A 17,082-nucleotide genomic window follows, 5' to 3' on the forward strand; every position below is an offset into this window, starting at 1 on the left:
GGGGGGGGGGGGCGCGTTTTTCCCCCTCCCTTTCATTATTTCCCCCATTATTTCCCCTATAATTTATTTTTTAAACAAAAATCAGCCCCCCCCGTACCCCCACACCCCCTTTCCCATATTAACAAGGGCTCGGAGCCCCCCCCCGCGCCCCCTAAAACCCGCTGACGCCGCACGTTTCGGGTCCCCCCCCGCGGTGTCCCCAAACCCTGTGTGTGTCCCCCCCCCCCCAGGGGTTTGGGGACAAGCTGGTGCCACCCCCCCCCGGTGTCCCCATGGCGCTGGCACCTCTCCTCCCGTTTCCATGGCAATGGGGCCGGCTCCCTGCTGATGCTTGGGGTGGGGGGGTCACACATTTGGGTACCCCCCCGCTGTGCCGCCAGACCCCATCCAAGCGCACAGATGGCCCTTAAAAGAATTGGGGGGGACCTAACACCCATGGGACACCCCCAGGACACACAGAGCCCTTTTGGGGTAACCACCCCAGCTGCCCAGACCCCAAAACCCACCCCAAATCCTTCTGCCCCCCCCCCCAAAAAAAATCAAAGCCCGAGGCGGGTGCTGGCGCGCTGCCGGTGCCAGGAGCAGCCCCGGCCGTGACTCAGCAGCTGCGGCCTCGGCCCCATAGCAGGGCCCTGCCGGGGGGGCTCCGACCCCATTAGGGGGGTGAGGGATGTGGGGAGGGGTGGCGGCGACCCCACAGCCGAAAACTTGCTGTTTTTAGCCCAAATGGTGGCTTAATCCCCCCAAAAAACCCCTCCTGGTGGGGTTTTGCCGGCTGGGGGGGGGCGTGGAGCGGGGACAAAGGGGTTGGGGGGCTCCCCGGGGGTGCATTTGGGGTCCTGCTGCCCCCTGTGCAGCCCCCCTTAGGCTTCACCCCTCATCCTCAGCTCTGTGGGGGGCCCTGACCCCAAAAGCAGAATTTTAGGGGGGCAGCGACCACCCCAACCCTTCCCCTGCTCCCCCACACCCCAAAAACAGCCCCCAAAAGCCCGGCCCCGAGCGGCGCAGCCCCCCCGGCCCCATAGATGCAGCAGGGCAGAGCGGGGTGGTTTATTAGGGGAAGTTTATTTATTTGGGGGGGGTTTTGGGGCCACGCTAGCTCGCCAAATCCTTGGCCAGGGCCTTGTTGAGCTTGTCCCTGAGGTAGGCCGCCCGCTGCCGCTCCAGCTTCAGCTCCAGGAACTCGTAGTGGGGGACCTGGAAAGGGGGGAAAAAATAAAAGGGTGAGGGTTTGGGGTCGTAATATGGGGTTATTTGGGGTTGGGGGGGGTGCTGTGCGTGGCTTGGTTTTGTCCCCGCAGCCCCACAAGCAGGGGCAGGGGGCCCATGAAGCACGGCCCCGTTGCTGTGGCAGCCCCTGGGCCGGTCCCCGCCACGGGGTGGAGGCGGGCACCGAATTTGACAAGGCTGCGGGCTCCCAAAGCGACCATTTCCTCCTTATTTCCCCCCAAAAAATCTCCAGCTACGATTTGGGGGGGGGCACAGCACCTCAAACTGCAGTTTTTTGGGCAGAACGTGGCCGAATTCGGGCTTTTTATAGGGTGAGAGCCCCCCGGGGCCATGTGTCTCGCTGCCCCCGCTGCCAGCAGGGCCATAATTCCCCCCCAGGGCCCTAATTCCCCCCCCAGGTCTATAATTACCCCCCCCGGGCTATAATTACCCCCCCAGGAGGCTCATTAATGCCCCGGGGCAGGGATCAGGGCGCTAAGCCCCTGCCTGCTGTCCTCCCCGATTACTGAGCCCCCCCCTCCTGGCGGCTAATCCCGCTGTAGGATCGCTGGGGGGCTTCTAGGGGGGCTCTGCCCCGCTGCACCGAGCCCCCAGGAGTAGGGGGAGAGGGGCAAAAAGCTCCCAAAACCTCTCCCCCTTTTGGGGATCGGGGTTAGGGACGGCTCGAGGGTGACCCTAAACACAGTAGGGTCACCCCCTGGGTGCCGTCCCGCTCCTCCGACCCCAAAAAAACGAGGAAAAGGGGGCAGAGGGAGGAAGATTTCACCTAAAAAGAGGTGAAAAGCAAAATTTGTGGCTACTCACGTCCACCACCACGAAGCCGGCCGCCTGCACGTGGCGCCGGGCCATGGCGTAGCGGCCCAGCAGCTCCTTGCCCCTATTGCTGAAATTTGGGAACTCCCACCTGAGGAAGGCGACCCTACAAAGGGGAAAAAGGGGAAAAGGGGATGTCAAGAGGGCAGGGGGAAGGAGGGAGCTCGGCCCCGAGCTGGTTTTTGGGCTCCCAGCCCCAACCTCCTGGCTCCCGGAGGCAGCGGCTTCGTCCCTTCGGCGTGGAGGAGGTGGGGGGCGGCGAAATCCTTTATGGGGAGGGGTTTGTTCTCGGCGTTCACCACCACCTCAGCGTCTGCAGGGAGCAAAAAAACACAAAAGGGAGGCTTTTAGGGACACCAGGATGCCGCCCTACAGCTCCCTTCCCACCCAAAAAGCCTCAGGAGGCGGCGCCGAGAGGCTGCACGGGAAGGGCCGACCCCAAAACGTGGGGATTAAGCCCCAAAATCGAACCCTCTCCCTCCTGGTGGTGCGAGGAGAGGGGCGAGCTCACCGATGTGCCAGCCGTAGATGGTGGGGGCGTCGAAACGTGCCCTGTCCTGGCTGCCCAGCACCCCCGTCAGGGCTTCCCGCAGGCTGCCCTGCAGCTGGCTGGCTCCTTCCCCCGCCGACCCCGCAGTTCCCCAAATATTTGGGGTCAGGAACGGGCCCCCGTACTCGGGGTTCTCCAACCTGGCCGCGGCGTTGATGTGCAGCAGCTTCACCCGCAGGTTTTGGGCTTTGGGGGACGGATCGGCTGGCGGGGAGAGGGAAAAAAAAGCAGAAATTAAGGTGAAGAGCCCCAAAACGAGCAGCCCCAGGGGCACAGGCACGGCGGGGGTGTCTGTGGCACGGTTTTGTCCCCAAAATCCCACGGGAAAAGAGGGACGAGGGGCCCATGGGCGACAGAGCTCGCTGTGGCAGCCGGCTGGCCGGTCCCCGCCACGGAGGAGGAGGCAGGGACCGAATTTGACGGGGCTGCGCCTCCCTGGGGGGCAAAATTTGGGTGAAAAACACCAAATCTTGGCTTCCCGAGGTCTAAATTTGTAGGGACAGTGCCCTGGGGGGGTCTCACCTTGGATGCGGGCACAGAAATCGGGCGCCAGGGCTCGCTGCAGGTAGTGGGGCTGGGCTTGCTGCAGCACGCACAGCGACCACACCAGGTCGGTCAGCAGCTGGGGCTCCAGCCCGGCCAGCTGGTCCCGAAGCTCCTCGTGGACCTAAAAAACACAAAAAAAAAACACAGAAAAAAGCACCACGAGGCTCCCACGGCGCCCCAACCCCCTCTGTTTGCTGCTCAAAGCTTTTGGGACCGCTCCGCGGCAGCCTGGTGTTTTCTTTTTCCCTGCAATGCCTCAAAAATTAAGTTAATTTGAAGGGTGGTCGGACTAAATGAGCTTGGAGGGCTTCTCTAACCCTCAGGATTGGGATTTTTGGGGGCTGTTCCTCCTTGGGTGGGCTTTCTGGTCCCGTTAGAGCAGCTCAGGAGGGGTTTTCAGCCTGTCCTGAGCTGTGGGGTCCCAATTCCCATCCCCACAGGGGTTCTGGAGCCTTCCCAGACCCATTTTTGGCTCGGGATGCATCAGGAAAAGGAAGGAGGAAGCTTGTACCATGTTAAAGAAATCCTCGCTGCCGCTGGGCTGGAAGTTGAGGCGGGCGAAGGAGAGGATGATGCTGCACAGGTGGGCGGCCGAGAGCTGCTTGGCGTTGTCCAGGGCGTACTGAGGGACACGGGAGGCAAAAAAAAACAGAGGTGGAGCGAGCAGGGACAGGAAAAAGACTCAAAAAACCAACCAGGGATACACCCAGCCCCGCGGCAGGGCAGGAAAACGCAGGCACAGGATCCCTCAGGACTCATTTAGGGTTTTTTTTAATTTTTTTTAGGGGAAAGCTGAGCTCTGGGGTGTTTTCTTGCGCCTCCTCACCTGCGCGATGGCCTCGAAGAGGGGGAGGCTGAGCCACTTGAGGAGGGCGAAGGACCTGATGCAGCGCGTCACCTCGCCCGGCGCCATGGTGGCCACGTGGGGCTGCAGGTCGGTGGCCAGCTTCTGGAAGACCTGGGGCTGGTGGAAATTCAGTTTTCCTTTAAAGGGGCAAAAGAAGAAAGAAAAAAAAAAGAAAAGCGGCAGCCGCTGACACCCAGCTGGCACGGGAGCTGGCGGGGTGCCACCAGGCTGATTTTAGGGCCAGGAGGGGGCTTGGGGGGCATCCAGGAGGGGCGTGAGCCCCCTCTAAGACCGTTTCTTATGGGATAATCCTTAATTTTTTAGGAAAAACCCGAGCCACGCAGGCTATCGTGCTGCAGGGGTTGGTGGAAGATCAGATCCCACTGCCAAAAGCTGCACGGGGATGCGAGGAGCAGCTCTCCCCCGGCTGCCTCGCCCCAATTTGCCTTCAGGAGCACGCAGCACTGCACGAAGAGGGGCTGGAGAAGCACAGAAACCAAGGGGTGGTCGCACAAATTATTAATTAACCTGCTGTGAAACGGAGCTGGGGTACTGGTGGGGTGATCTCAGCTAACTGCTGGGCTGCCCGCTGCCCTAAATGCCCTTCTGGAACATTCTCCGCGCCCCCAGAGCGCTCTCCTCACCCCCATTTCCCTTTTTCCTGCAGGCTGGAAGGAAAACCAGGGTGTAATTCTGACCACGCACACCCAGGCCGTGCCCAAACGGGCTCTGGGGTGAGGCAGCAGCACGGAGCTGAGCGTGCACGCCCTGAGCTGCCACAGGAGGTCTCCCTCAGCGAAAAAAAATGTGCTGGGAGCACGAGGAAGAGCTGAGGGGCAGGGAAATGTCGTGCTGTCAGCGTGTGGGGCTGGAAACGAGGTGGCTGTGCTGGCTGGCACCCCGCTGCCAGCCTCCCTGCTCTGTCCCAGCTCACCCCGAGGATCTCAGAGTGCAAATCGAGCACCCCACAGGAGCTGAGCTGGCCTCAACGGGTCTCAGAGCGACCAAGGGGCTCACCATAAGCAAAAATCAGGTCCGTGAGGGTGGCGAGGCCGAGCTCGGTGTGTTTCTGCAGGAGGTGGTAGGAGAGGGCGCGCAGCAGGGGCACGCAGCGGCGGTTCTGGTACGCCAGGGCCAGGGTGATCTTGCGGATATCTTCGGGGCCGAACTGCTCCGCCAGCTCCAGGGCCTGAAAAAAAAAAAAAAGGCTGAGATGTCAGGGGGAGGCAGGCAGGGAGCTGTGGATGAGGGGTGTGAGGTGGCGCTGCCCCAGGTGGCGGTGGTTGAGGGGGTTCTGGCACAAAATGAGGGGGTTCTGGCACAAAATGAGGGATTCCGGCACAAAATGAGGGGGTTCTAACACAAAAATGAGGGATTCCGGCACAAAATGAGGTGGTTCTAACACAAAATAAGGGATTCCAGCATAAAATAAGGTGGTTCTAGCACAAAATAAGGTGTTTCTAACACAAAATAAGGTGTTTCTAACACAAAATAAGGGGATTCCGGCACAAAATAGGGGATTCTGGCACAAAATAGGGGATTCCAGCACAAAATGAGGGGGTTCTAGCATAAAATAGGGGATTCTGGCACAAAATAAGGGGATTCCGGCACAAAATAAGGGGATTCCGGCACAAAATGAGGTGGTTCTAACATAAAATGAGGGATTCTAGCACAAAATAAGGAGGTTCTGGCACAAAATGAGGGAATCCAGCACAGAATAAGGTGGTTCTGGCACAAAATAAGGTGGTTCTGGCACAAAATAAGGTGGTTCTAACACAAAATAAGGGATTCCGGCACAAAATAAGGGGGTTCTGGCACAAAATAAGGGGGTTCTGGCACAAAACAAGGGGGTTCCAGCCTCACAGAGCAGCACATCAGCCTTCAGGCGGCTCAGAGCAGCGCATTCAGGCAGCTCCCACCTGCAAACTCCCCTCCTGCGTGGCTCCTGGGGGGGAAACGCTTCTCCTGAGCACCTGAGCTGCTCCGAGAGCTGCCCGTGGGCACGCAGCAGAGCGTTATTACAGAGCTGTGCGTGGGATTAACACCCCCCTGCTTGGCAGGCTGAGCAGGTGCCCTCAGGGGATGTCCTGAGGCTGGTTTTTCCCCCAAAAAATGATGATTTGAAGGGAAGGGAGCAAACAGAGCTCCTGGAGCCCCACCTTGTCCTCCAGGCGATCCATCAGGGCCGGGGAGACGTGGCCGACCTTGGCCATCAGCGTCACCACGCTGCGGGTGCCCTCCAGCTCCGTCCAGCGCAGCTCCAGCTTCCTGACCACCTCGGCCAGCAGTTTGCTGTCCTTTTGGGGCCTGGAGGCCAGGAATTCGGCCAGGGAGGCGAGCTGGCGGAAGGTGAGGCGGCGCAGCCTCCACAGCACCTCGTGCTCCACCGACTGCATCTCCCGGCTGCTGCTCTGCAGCCCCAGCGAGTAGAGGCTCTTCAGCACGTTCACCAGGGTGTTGTTCCACACCTGGGAGATCTGGGGAGACAAAAGGAACATCAAAATCATCGATCAGAGAGAGCTGGGACGAAAAGATGGCATCGCCTTGTGGTTATGGAAAGAGCTGGTGCTCAGGGCGCTTGCACCAGGCGGCTCTGAGCAAATAAAACCTCCAACTTCCCCTCCAACCCTTTATCTAAAGTCCTAAAACGGTGCTCTTCAAGTTTTGGGGGCTGAAAAGATGAAGGAGGACGCAGCTGAGGGGCAGGCTGCTGGCCCCCGGGCACCTCAGAGCCTTTTCCCTGCACCCTGCTGTGCCTCAAGCCCTAAGGTTTGGGATCTTTGGCTGCTCGAGGTGTTGCAACGTGGTTAATGACTGCCTGCTCAGCCTGCTTCGGCACGGGGTTGGACCCGCTGATCTCTTGGGGTCCCTTCCAACCCCTAAAACTCCGTGATTCTACGATTTTAGTTTATTTTATGTCATTTTAGTCTGCATCCCAGCACCTGAGCACCTGCAGATCCCCTTCTTGCATCCCACACTGCATTAGCCACGACCGCAGGCTGCGGCAGCAGCTTTTTGGAGAAAGATAGCCGTGTACAGAGAGATTTTGCTTCATTAACTCTCAGCTAATTGCCTTCACAGCCACCCCTCTGGGCAGGGAGGCCGCGCTGCCAGCTCCTCGCTCTCCTTGCACAGCTCGGCCTTGCCAGCTCTGAGGGATCCCTGTTTTTAAGGACACGTCCTGCTGATGTGGGGACCCTCTTTTGAGCCGAACCCGGTGCTGTTGGGTTCGAAAACACCTCAGCCAGCAACCCCTTGAGCAGGTGGCAGCTTCGGCTCGCAGAAACAACTGAAAATGAGTGGAGAAGGGGAGAAAGAAAAGCAGATGGAGGGAGGGGGCAGCTTGGGGGCTGTGTTATGTGTCCAGGCACCCACCTGCGAGTCCATCACGCCGAGGAGCTGCTTGAAGCGAGGGTCCTGCAGCAAACCCTGCGCCTCCAGCTGCTGCTGGGCGGCCAGGCGGGACAGGCGGCTGATAACCAGCGAGGCCTGGTTGCTGCTCAGCCCCGGCTCCTCGCTCAGCTCCAGCAGCTCCCGGGGCCCCTGGGCCGCCTCCAGCAGCTCCCTCAGCGCCCTGGGCCCGGCCCCTCGGCTCTCCTCAGCCTTTTCCTTGACGGCCGAGCCCTCGGCGGCGGCTCCCGGGGCGTGAAGCGAGGAGGCCCGGGGGGGCTGGCGGAGGCCTGAGGCAGCGCCGGGCCCCAGGGAGATGGCGGCGAGGTGGCGCCAGCAGCAGCGCCCCACCAGCCGGGCCGCCATGCTGGGGGGGAAGCCGGGGCTCAGCGCTGCATCGCGGGGAGGCTGCGAAAAAAAAATTCAAATTAATTAATTTTATAAAACGGGCCCCAAAACGCGCCCCCCCCCCCTTCTTCTCCAGGCCCTTCCGTGCCCTACCGCGCCCCGGCCCCGCCGTACAGCACGCCCCGTGGCCAGGCGCGCACTGATGACGTCACGGCAGCGACGCTGATTCTTATTGGTTCGCCGCGCGGCGCGCCGCGCGCTGATTGGTTGGGGGTAGTGGGACAGAGGAGAGCGGCTTCCGGTGTACGGCAGCTGGGGGCCGCCATTTTGTGCGCAGGGCTCGGCCCCTGCCCTTGTGCTGGGTCAGGGAGGGAGGGAGGGGGGGGCGGGGGCCTCTGTTGGGGGAAATCCGGCCCTTTTTTTACCAATTCGGCAATAAAAAAGCATTTTATGATGTTGGACAACTTCCTCGTGGCTCATGCTTGGCCTTTGGCCATGTTTGTTGCCCTTTCGGGGCCGTTCCTCTTCCTCCTTCTCCTGGCTCCGTGCCTGCTGGGTCACACGAACACCAAACACCCAAAGCCAGAACCCGGAAAAATAAAAAATAAATTAAAAAAAATAGTCCAATCTGCACAGAACCACCCCAAAACCCAGCCCCTGTGTGTGTGGGGTCATGCCCCTGCGCCACGCGGCCTCCCCTCGGCTCCTCCCGGCCCCACAGCCCAAAGACCCCCGGCTGCTCCTCAGGGCTCCTGCCCCACAGACCCTGCATTGACCCCATTGCCTTCCTTTGGCCTCCATTCCCCTCCTTTAGCCTCCATTGCCCTCAATTGGGCTCCATTGCCCTTTTTTTTGCCCTCCATTGGCCTCCTTTGGTCTGCTTTGGCCTCCATTGGCCTCCATTCCCCTCCTTTGGCCTTCTTTGGCCTCCAATGCTCTCCATTCCCCTCCATTGCCCTCTATTACCCATTTTTGCCCTCCATTGGCCCCCATTCCCCTCCATTCCCCTCCATTGGACTCCTTTGGCCTCTTTTGCCCTCCATTGCCCTCCATTGCCCTCCATTGGCCTCCTTTGGTCTCCTTTGGCCTCCGTTGGCCTCCATTCCGCTCCACTGGCCTCCATTACCCCTTTTTTTCCTCAATTGCCCTCCTTTGGCCTCTAGCATGCTCCTTTGCCCTCCTTTGCACTCCATTGGCCTCCATTCCCCTCCATTGGCCTCCATTTCCCTCCATTCCCCTGCATTGGCTTCCTTTGGCCTCAATTTCCCTCCTTTTACCTCCTTTGGCCTCCACTGGCCTCCTTTGCCCTCCGTCACCCTCCTCTGACTCCCTCCACCTCCCTTTGCCCTCCTTCCCCCTCTCCTCCCCACCCCGGCTGCCTACAGGGGCCGTGGCCCCGCGGTTGCCCCGCGGCAGAGCCGTGGCAGATTTACGGCCTCCCGGCACTTCCCAGCCTCGACGCCCACCTTCGGGGCCGGCGCCGAGCGCGTTTTGGGGCCGCCCTTGCGCCGCCGCTCCCCTGCGCCTGTTTGCTCAGGGCCGGCGGCCTCCCCCCTGCGGAAAACCCCGGCCGTGCCCCAAAAAAAAAACAGCACGGGGGGGCTCATAAAAGGGGCTCAGCTCCCAAAACTGGGCACGAGGAGGAGGCTGAGGGCAGGATGAGGCCGTGCTGGCTGCTCCTCCTGCTGCTCCTGGCGCCCGCCGCGGCCGTCTCGCCGCAGCCGGACACGTCCCCGGTGCCGGGGCTGGAGGGAACCCCGACGGCCGAGGTTCCTGGCTCCGTACCCATAGGATCGGAGGGATCGGTGGCCCCGGGGCAAGATGGATCCCTGCCACCCTCCCGGCCGTGGCGCTGGCCCTCGGGCTCCCTTCAGGCCGTGCTGGAGGCCCTGCGGCTGCTCCACCGCGGCTCCAAGGCTCCCTGCGCCCTGCGGCTGCGGGTGACGGGACCCCAACCCGGCTGGGTGAGTGCCAAACGGGGGCCGGGGGTGACCCCACAGAGGGTCCCGTCCCCGTTTTGAGGGTCTCGTTTCCCCCACAGCCCCAGCAGGAGCTGACTTTCCTCGTGCAGGACGCCTGGTGCCAGCCCGCGGGGACGCCGCCGGCCGCCTGCCCGAGCTGCCACGCGAGGGTGAGGACATGAGGGGACACCGGGGGGACATTATGGGGAGGATGTGAGGCCCCCAGGGGTGACCCCGCTGCTTCTCCCCACAGCCCGGTCGCAACTGGGGGGCCTGGATCCGGGAGCGCTGGGCCAGCCTCAGGCAGCGCCTACGGGACCGCGGCCACCTCTGGACCCGGGGCTGGCGGAGCCACAACGACCCCAGAGGGTCCTGAGGAGCCCCCGATGGAGAACCGGTGTCCTGGGGGCTTCACGGACCCCCGACCCTATTAACATCCCAATTAATGTCCCAATTAACGTCCCAATAAACGTCCCTTGCACCCGCTGTGTCCGTGTCCGTCCCTTGCACCCCTTCGTGTCCCTGCTGCACCCCACAGGCACCCCCCGAGCGCTGCTGTCCCCACGGGGATGTCCCCAGGCTGTCCCCAACGGGTCCCCTCCCCATATTCCTGTCTCTCAAGGGCCACTGTCCCCACAGGGCACGATGTCCCCATGTCCCCGGGGTGTCCCCAGGGTGTCCCCAAGCTGTCCCCTCCCCAGGGAGCAGCGCAGAGGGCACGGAGCAGGGCAGGGCACGGCCACGTCCCCACCACCCCCCCGCCCCCCGTCACCCCTCGCCCCTCGCCCCGCCGCTTCCCCCTCCCCAAAATGCCAACGGCCGCCTTGTGGCTGCCCCCGTCGGGCCCCGAAATTTCCGCCGAGGCCGCGTTGCACAAGGCCGGGGCCGCTAAAAGGCGGTGGGGGCTGCGGGGCGGCACGGGGCGAGGATGGCGAGCTGCTGGGTGCTGCTGCTGCTGGGCCTGGGGGGGGCCTGCGCCCTGCCCGCCCCGGCCCCCCTCGCCTACAGCCAGGCGCTGGCCCAGGCCGTGGACTCCTTCAACCAGCGCCCCGAGGTGCAGAACGCCTTCAGGCTGCTCAGCGCCGACCCCGAGCCCGCCCCGGTGAGCACGCGGCGAGGGGACACCCTGGGGACAGCCTGGGGACATCTTGGGGGCACCCTGGGGACACTGGGGGGACGTCCTGGGGACACCCTTGGGGATATTTTGGGGATATCGTGGGGACAGCCTGGGTATTTCAAGGGGGATGATGAGGGGACATCTTGGGGACACCCTTAGGACACTTTGGGGACACCTTGGGGACACCCTGGGGACACTGGGGGGACGTCCTGGGGACACCCTTGGAGATATTTTTGGGATATCGTGGGGATAACCTGGTATATCAAGGGGGATGATTTGGGGACCCCTTAGGAACACTTTGGGATACCTTGGGAACACTTTGGGGACACTCTGGGGACACCCTTGGGACACTAGGGTGACATCCTGGGGACACCCTTGGGGATATTTTTGGGATATCGTGGGGACAACCTGGGTATTTCAAGGGGGATGATGAGGGGACATCTTGGGGACACCCTTAGGACACACTGGGGACACCTTGGGGACACCTTGGGGACACCTTGGGGACACTGAGGAGACATTGGGGTGATGTCCTGGGGACACCTGTGGGGATATTTTTGGGATATCGTGGGGATAACCTGGTATATCAAGGGGGATGATGAGGGGACATCTTGGGGACACCCTTAGGACACTTTGGGGTCACCGTGGGGACACCCTGGGGACATTGGGGTGACGTCCTGGGGATACCCTTGGGATATTTTTGGGATATCATGGGGACAACTTGGGTATATGAAGGGGGATGATGAGGGGACACCTTGGGGACACCCTCGGGACACCTTGGGGACACCCTGGGGACACCCTGGGGACACGAAAGGGACACTAAGGGATGTCTTGGGGACACCTTGTGGCCATCGAAGGGACTTCTTGGGGACACCTTAGGGACACCTTGGGGACACAGAGGGTGCACCAGGGGGACGGGGCAGGGGATGCTCTGAGGACACCCTGGGGGTATCGGTGGGACAGCCTGGAGTCTTGGGGGACACCCTGGGGACATTGAGGGGACACTGGGGGTATTGGGGGGGTAATGGGGGGCATTTTGGGGACATCAATGGGACAACTTGGGGAAACTGGGGGGACATTGGGAGCATATCAAGGGGACATTGAGGGGACACTGGGGGGCATTGAGGGGACATTTTGGGGACATTTTGGGGACATCAATGGAACTCCTTGGAGCAACTGGGGGGACATCTTAGGGATGTGAAGGGGACACTGGGGGGGCATTGAGGGGACATTTTGGGGGCACCCTGGGGACATCAATGGGACACTTCGGGTAAACTGGGGGGACACTGGGGGGATATCAAGGGGACGTGAAGGGGGCATTGAGGGGACATTTTGGGGACATTTTGGGGACACCCTGGGGACACCAATGGGACTGCTTGGAGCAACTGGGGGGACACTGTGGGGACATCAAGGGGATGTGAAGGGGACACTGGGAGGGCACTGGGGGGGCATTGAGGGGACATTTTGGGGACACCCTGGGGACACCAATGGGACACTTCGGGTAAACTGGGGGGACACTGGGGAGGCATTGGGGGGACATTCTGGGGACATTTTGGGGACATCAGTGGGATTCCTTGGAGCAACTTGGGGACACTGGGGGGATACCAAGGGGACATTGAGGGGACACTGGGGGGGCATTGAGGGGACATTTTGGGGACACACTGGGGACATCAATGGGATTCCTTGGAGCAACTTGGGAACACCGGGGGGATACCAAGGGGACGTGAAGGGGACACTGAGGGGACATTTTGGGGACACCAATGGGACACCTTGGAGCGACTGCGGGGTGGCTGTCACCGTGTCCCCCCCCCCGTGTCCCCGCAGGATGTCCAGCTCAGCTCCCTGCGGAGCCTCAACTTCACCATCATGGAGACGCGCTGCCCCGCGCGCACCGGCGCCCGCCCCGACTCCTGCGACTTCAAGGAGGACGGGGTGAGTGCCTCGAGGGTTCGGGGGGGTCCTTTGGGGTCTTTGGGGACGGGGACAGAGGTGACAACCCCATGGGGGGGGCTGCGAGACCCCGTTATCATCCCCCACCCCATGCCCGCAGCTGATCAAGGATTGCTCCGGCCCCGTGGTGCTGCAGAGCGGCCGCCCCGCGCTCGATGTCACCTGCGTGGACTCCACGATGGACGTGAGTGGGGGGGACACCACGGGGGGGTTGGGGACATTACGGGGTGTCCCCAAGGATGCTCGGGACGCTCGGACCCCCCCCCAGTGCTGGTGGAGAGCGGGAGGGGGACACGCACAGGCTGTGGGGTGGCCCCAAGGATGTTGGGGACCCCCCTGTGCCGGTGGCTCTCCGGGGGGGACCTTCCTCGGAGGGAGGGGGGCGCGTGGGGACCCTCGGGGTGTGTCCCCCCCCCCTCGGTGACACCGCTTTGTCCCCGCAGTCCCGCCAGGTCAAGCGCTTCTGGCAGCTGGTGCCGCTGGCCATCAAGCTCTATAGGGCCTGGAAGAGGAAATGAGGCCCCCCCGCAGCCCCCCGACGCCGCTGTCCCCCCCTTTTTGGTGCCCCCCCACCCCAAATAAAGCTGCTTCCCGGCCGTGCCGTGTCCCCTCTGTGTGCTTTTGGGGTGCGGGGGGCACGGGGTGACGGGGATTGGGGTGGTTTTGGGGGGCAGCGGTGTGGGGGGAGCGGGGTCTGACCGGTGGGGGCCCCAAAATGATGTCTCCCCCCCCCCCAGTGCATCCACGGGCACGTTTTGAGCATGGGGACTTGTGGATATGGGGCACGTGGCCCGGTATGGGGTGGGGACAGCCACGTCCCATAAAAATTGGGGACAGCCATGGGATGGACGGGGCACGGGGGCGGCCACATGAGGCTGTGGGGACATTTCAGGGGACATGGGGGACACGGGGGACATGGGGACGGCACCACAGCTTCATCCTTTAGGGCATGGGGTCCCCGTGTATCCCCACAACCCCATCCCAAACCCCGCTGATGGCCCCGGTGGCCCCGTGCTGATCCCTCCTCCCCCCCGGGGGTATTTGGGGACATCCTGGGCTGGGAGGGGGCTCTTTGGGGACACAACCCCTGCGATTTGGGGACAAAACAGCACAAGGACGGGATGGGAACCACTTGTGGGGTCAGGGGGGCTCCGCAATGCCCGTTATGGGGTCGGAGTTGGGGTCCCCATAGGACTCTTTGCAGGGGACGGGGGCGAAAAACCCAGCTGGGAAATGCCCCGGGGACCCCCCCACCCCGTGCCTGTTTCCCCCTGGGGACTTGGGGACATCTGTGGGGACAGGAGGCAAGGAGAGAGCCGGGGTCAGGCTGTGGGGTCGCGCTCGGCCCCGTTTATTTGCTCAGCCGAAGCTGACGGAGGCGTGGGCTTGCACGCGGATGTGGACCCGGGGCCGAAAACGTCGGACCTTGCCCAGGAAGCGGCCGAATCGGCCCCGCTGGACGAGCACCGGCTGCGGGGGGGAAAGGTGGAGCGTCAGCAGGACCCCAAATGTGGGAGCCCAAATGTGGGACCCCCAAATGTGGGACCCCAAATCTAGGAGCCCAAATGGGACCCCAAATGTGGGACTCCAAATGTGGGACACCAAATGTGGGAGCCCGAATGTGGGACCCCAAATCTGGGAGCCCAAATGTGGGACCCCCAAATGTGGGAGCCCAAATGTGGGAGCCCAAATGTGGGAGCCCAAATGTGGGACCCCAAATCTGGGAGCCCAAATTGGGGACCCCAAGTCTGGGACCCCAAATGTGGGAGCCCAAATGTGGGAGCCCAAATGTGGGACCCCAAATGTGGGACCCCAAATCTGGGAGCCCAAATTGGGGACCCCAAGTCTGGGACCTCAAATGTGGGACCCCAAATCTGGGAGCCCAAACTGGGGACCCCAAGTCTGGGACCTCAAATGTGGGACCCCAAATCTGGGAGCCCAAATGTGGGACCCCAAATATGGAATCCCAAATGTGGGACCCCAAATCTGGGACCTCAAATCTGGGAACCCAAATGGGACCCCAAATGTGGGACCCCAAATGTGGGACCCCAAATCTGGGATCCCAAATCTAGGACCCCAAATGTGGGACCCCCAAATCTAGGACCCCAAATGTGGGACCCCAAATGTACGAGCCCAAATCTAGGACCCCAAATTTGGGATCCCCAAATGTGGGACCCCAAATCTGGCAGCCCAAATGTGGGACCCCAAATCTGGGAGCCCAAATGTGGGACCCCAAATATGGAATCCCAAATCTGGGACCCCAAATCTGGGACCTCAAATCTGGGAGCCCAAATGGGACCCCAAATGTGGGACTCCAAATGTGGGACCCCAAATCTGGGATCCCAAATCTAGGACCCCAAATGTGGGACCCCCAAATCTAGGACCCCAAATCTGGGACCCCAAATGTAGGAGCCCAAATCTAGGACCCCAAATGTGGGATCCCCAAATGTGGGACCCCAAATCTGGGACCCCAAATCTGGCAGCCCAAATGTGGGACCCCAAATCTGGGAGCCCAAAGGTGGGACCCCAAATATGGAATCCCAAATCTGGGACCTCAAATCTGGGAGCCCAAATGGGACCCCAAATGTGGGACTCCAAATGTGGGACCCCAAATGTGGGACCCCAAATCTGGGATCCCAAATCTGGCAGCCCAAATCTGGGATCCCAAATCTGGGACCCCAAATCTGGCAGCCCAAATGTGGGATCCCAAATGTGGGACCCCAAATGTGGGATCCCAAATGTTGGACCCCACATCTGGGACCCCAAATCTGAGCCCCGCACGCGCCCAGGACCCTCCCGTCCCTCCCCCTGCTGCCCCTAGGATGGTGCTGTGGGGTCGTGGCAGCTCAACCCCGGAGATTTTGGGGACGGGGACACCGCGGGACACGGGGAAGGAGCAAAAGCTCAGCCCCCACCCCGTCCCCACCCATGGGTGCCCCCAAACTCACGTCGGAGGAGGCGTCGGAGCAGCGCAGGTCGATGTCGGGGGTGCCCTGCTGGAACGTCACCGGCCCCGAGCACTCCTTGATGGCCTGGGGACACGCACGGGGTCACCCCACGTGTCCCAAAAGGGTTGTGTCCCCCCCCCAGGACCCCCAAAACCTCACCCCGTTCTCCTTGAAGTCGCAGTCGTCGGTGGGGACCCGCGAGCCCGGGGCGCAGTCAGTCTCCATCAGGGTGAAGTTGAGCGCCCGCAGCGTGTTCAGGTCGATGCCCTGCGGGGAACGGTCACGGCGGGGACCCCCCCGGGGTGAAAACACCCCCCAAACCCATCGACAGGGGTCCCCTCCATGTCCCCAAGGTGGCCCCAAGAAGTCCCTTCTATGGGCACAAGGGGTCCCCAAGGTATCCCAAAGTAGCCCCAAGGGGTCCCCTCATCATCCCTCTTGATATACCCAGGTTGTCCCCATGATATCCCAAAAATATCCCCATGGGTGTCCCCAGGACGTCCCCCCAATGTCCCCAAGGTGTCCCCAGGGTGTCCCCAAGATGTCCCCTCATCATCCCCCTTGATATACCCAGGTTGTCCCCATGATATCCCAAAAATATCCCCAGGGGTGTCCCCAGGACGTCCCCCCAGTGTCCCCAGTGTGTCCCCTTGGTGTCCCCAGGGTGTCCTAAGGGTATCCCCAAGATGTCCCCTCATCATCCCCCTCAACACAACCAGGTTGTCCCCACGATAGCCCCAAAATATCCCCACAGGTGTCCCCAGGATGTCACCCCAATGTCCCCTCGATGTCCCCAAGGTGTCCGCAAGGTATCCCCAGGGTGTCCCCAAGGTATCCCAAAGTGTCCCCAAGGGGTCCCCAAGGTGTCCCCAGGGTGTCCTAAGGGTGTCCCCAAGATGTCCCCTCATCATCCCCCTTGAAATACCCAGGCTGTCCCCACGATATCCCCAAAATATCCCCAAGGGTGTCCCCAGGACGTCCCCCCAGTGTCCCCAGGGTGCCCCCAAGATGTCCCCAGGCTGTCCCCAGGGTGTCCCCTCGCCGCGTGCTCACCGGGGCGGGCTCGGGGTCGGCGCTGAGCAGCCTGAAGGCGTTCTGCACCTCGGGGCGCTGGTTGAAGGAGTCCACGGCCTGGGCCAGCGCCTGGCTGTAGGCGAGGGGGGCCGGGGCGGGCAGGGCGCAGGCCCCCCCCAGGCCCAGCAGCAGCAGCACCCAGCAGCTCGCCATCCTCGCCCCGTGCCGCCCCGCAGCCCCCACCGCCTTTTAGCGGCCCCGGCCTTGTGCAACGCGGCCTCGGCGGAAATTTCGGGGCCCGACGGGGGCAGCCACAAGGCGGCCGTTGGCATTTTGGGGAGGGGGAAGCGGCGGGGCGAGGGGCGAGGGGT

The 17,082-nt window shown here is 62.1% G+C and overlaps 3 protein-coding genes across 3 annotated transcripts; 1 reads left to right on the plus strand and 2 right to left on the minus strand.

The window, feature by feature from the left end:
• Positions 1-1,046: 1,046 nt before the first annotated feature.
• On the minus strand, positions 1,047-7,911 carry TBRG4 (transforming growth factor beta regulator 4). Its single transcript, XM_084507684.1, has 11 exons — positions 7,878-7,911; positions 7,362-7,784; positions 6,146-6,463; positions 5,004-5,175; positions 3,966-4,123; positions 3,651-3,761; positions 3,116-3,260; positions 2,555-2,797; positions 2,245-2,356; positions 2,035-2,149; positions 1,047-1,197 (listed from the first exon to the last, which is right to left on the minus strand). The coding sequence occupies exons 2-11, from the start codon at positions 7,740-7,742 to the stop codon at positions 1,096-1,098; spliced, it is 1,857 nt and encodes a 618-aa protein (XP_084363810.1). The 5' UTR covers positions 7,743-7,784; positions 7,878-7,911; the 3' UTR covers positions 1,047-1,095.
• A 2,702-nt stretch (positions 7,912-10,613) lies between these two features.
• On the plus strand, positions 10,614-13,319 carry CAMP (cathelicidin antimicrobial peptide; the record flags this gene model as incomplete). Its single annotated transcript, XM_084510440.1, has 4 exons — positions 10,614-10,787; positions 12,624-12,731; positions 12,850-12,933; positions 13,193-13,319. 4 exons carry the CDS (start codon positions 10,614-10,616, stop codon positions 13,265-13,267), a joined length of 441 nt encoding a protein of 146 aa, XP_084366566.1. The 3' UTR covers positions 13,268-13,319.
• Positions 13,320-14,071: 752 nt separating this feature from the next.
• LOC311431416 (cathelicidin-2-like) lies at positions 14,072-16,924 on the minus strand (the record flags this gene model as incomplete). The annotated part of the gene is made up of 4 exons (XM_084508871.1): positions 14,072-14,219; positions 15,698-15,781; positions 15,857-15,964; positions 16,751-16,924. The coding sequence occupies 4 exons, from the start codon at positions 16,922-16,924 to the stop codon at positions 14,109-14,111; spliced, it is 477 nt and encodes a 158-aa protein (XP_084364997.1). The 3' UTR covers positions 14,072-14,108.
• Between the last annotated feature and the right edge of the window lie 158 nt (positions 16,925-17,082).

This window comes from Aythya ferina (assembly GCF_964211825.1).
Source record: "Aythya ferina genome assembly, chromosome: 2".
Taxonomy (NCBI): Eukaryota; Metazoa; Chordata; class Aves; order Anseriformes; family Anatidae; genus Aythya; species Aythya ferina.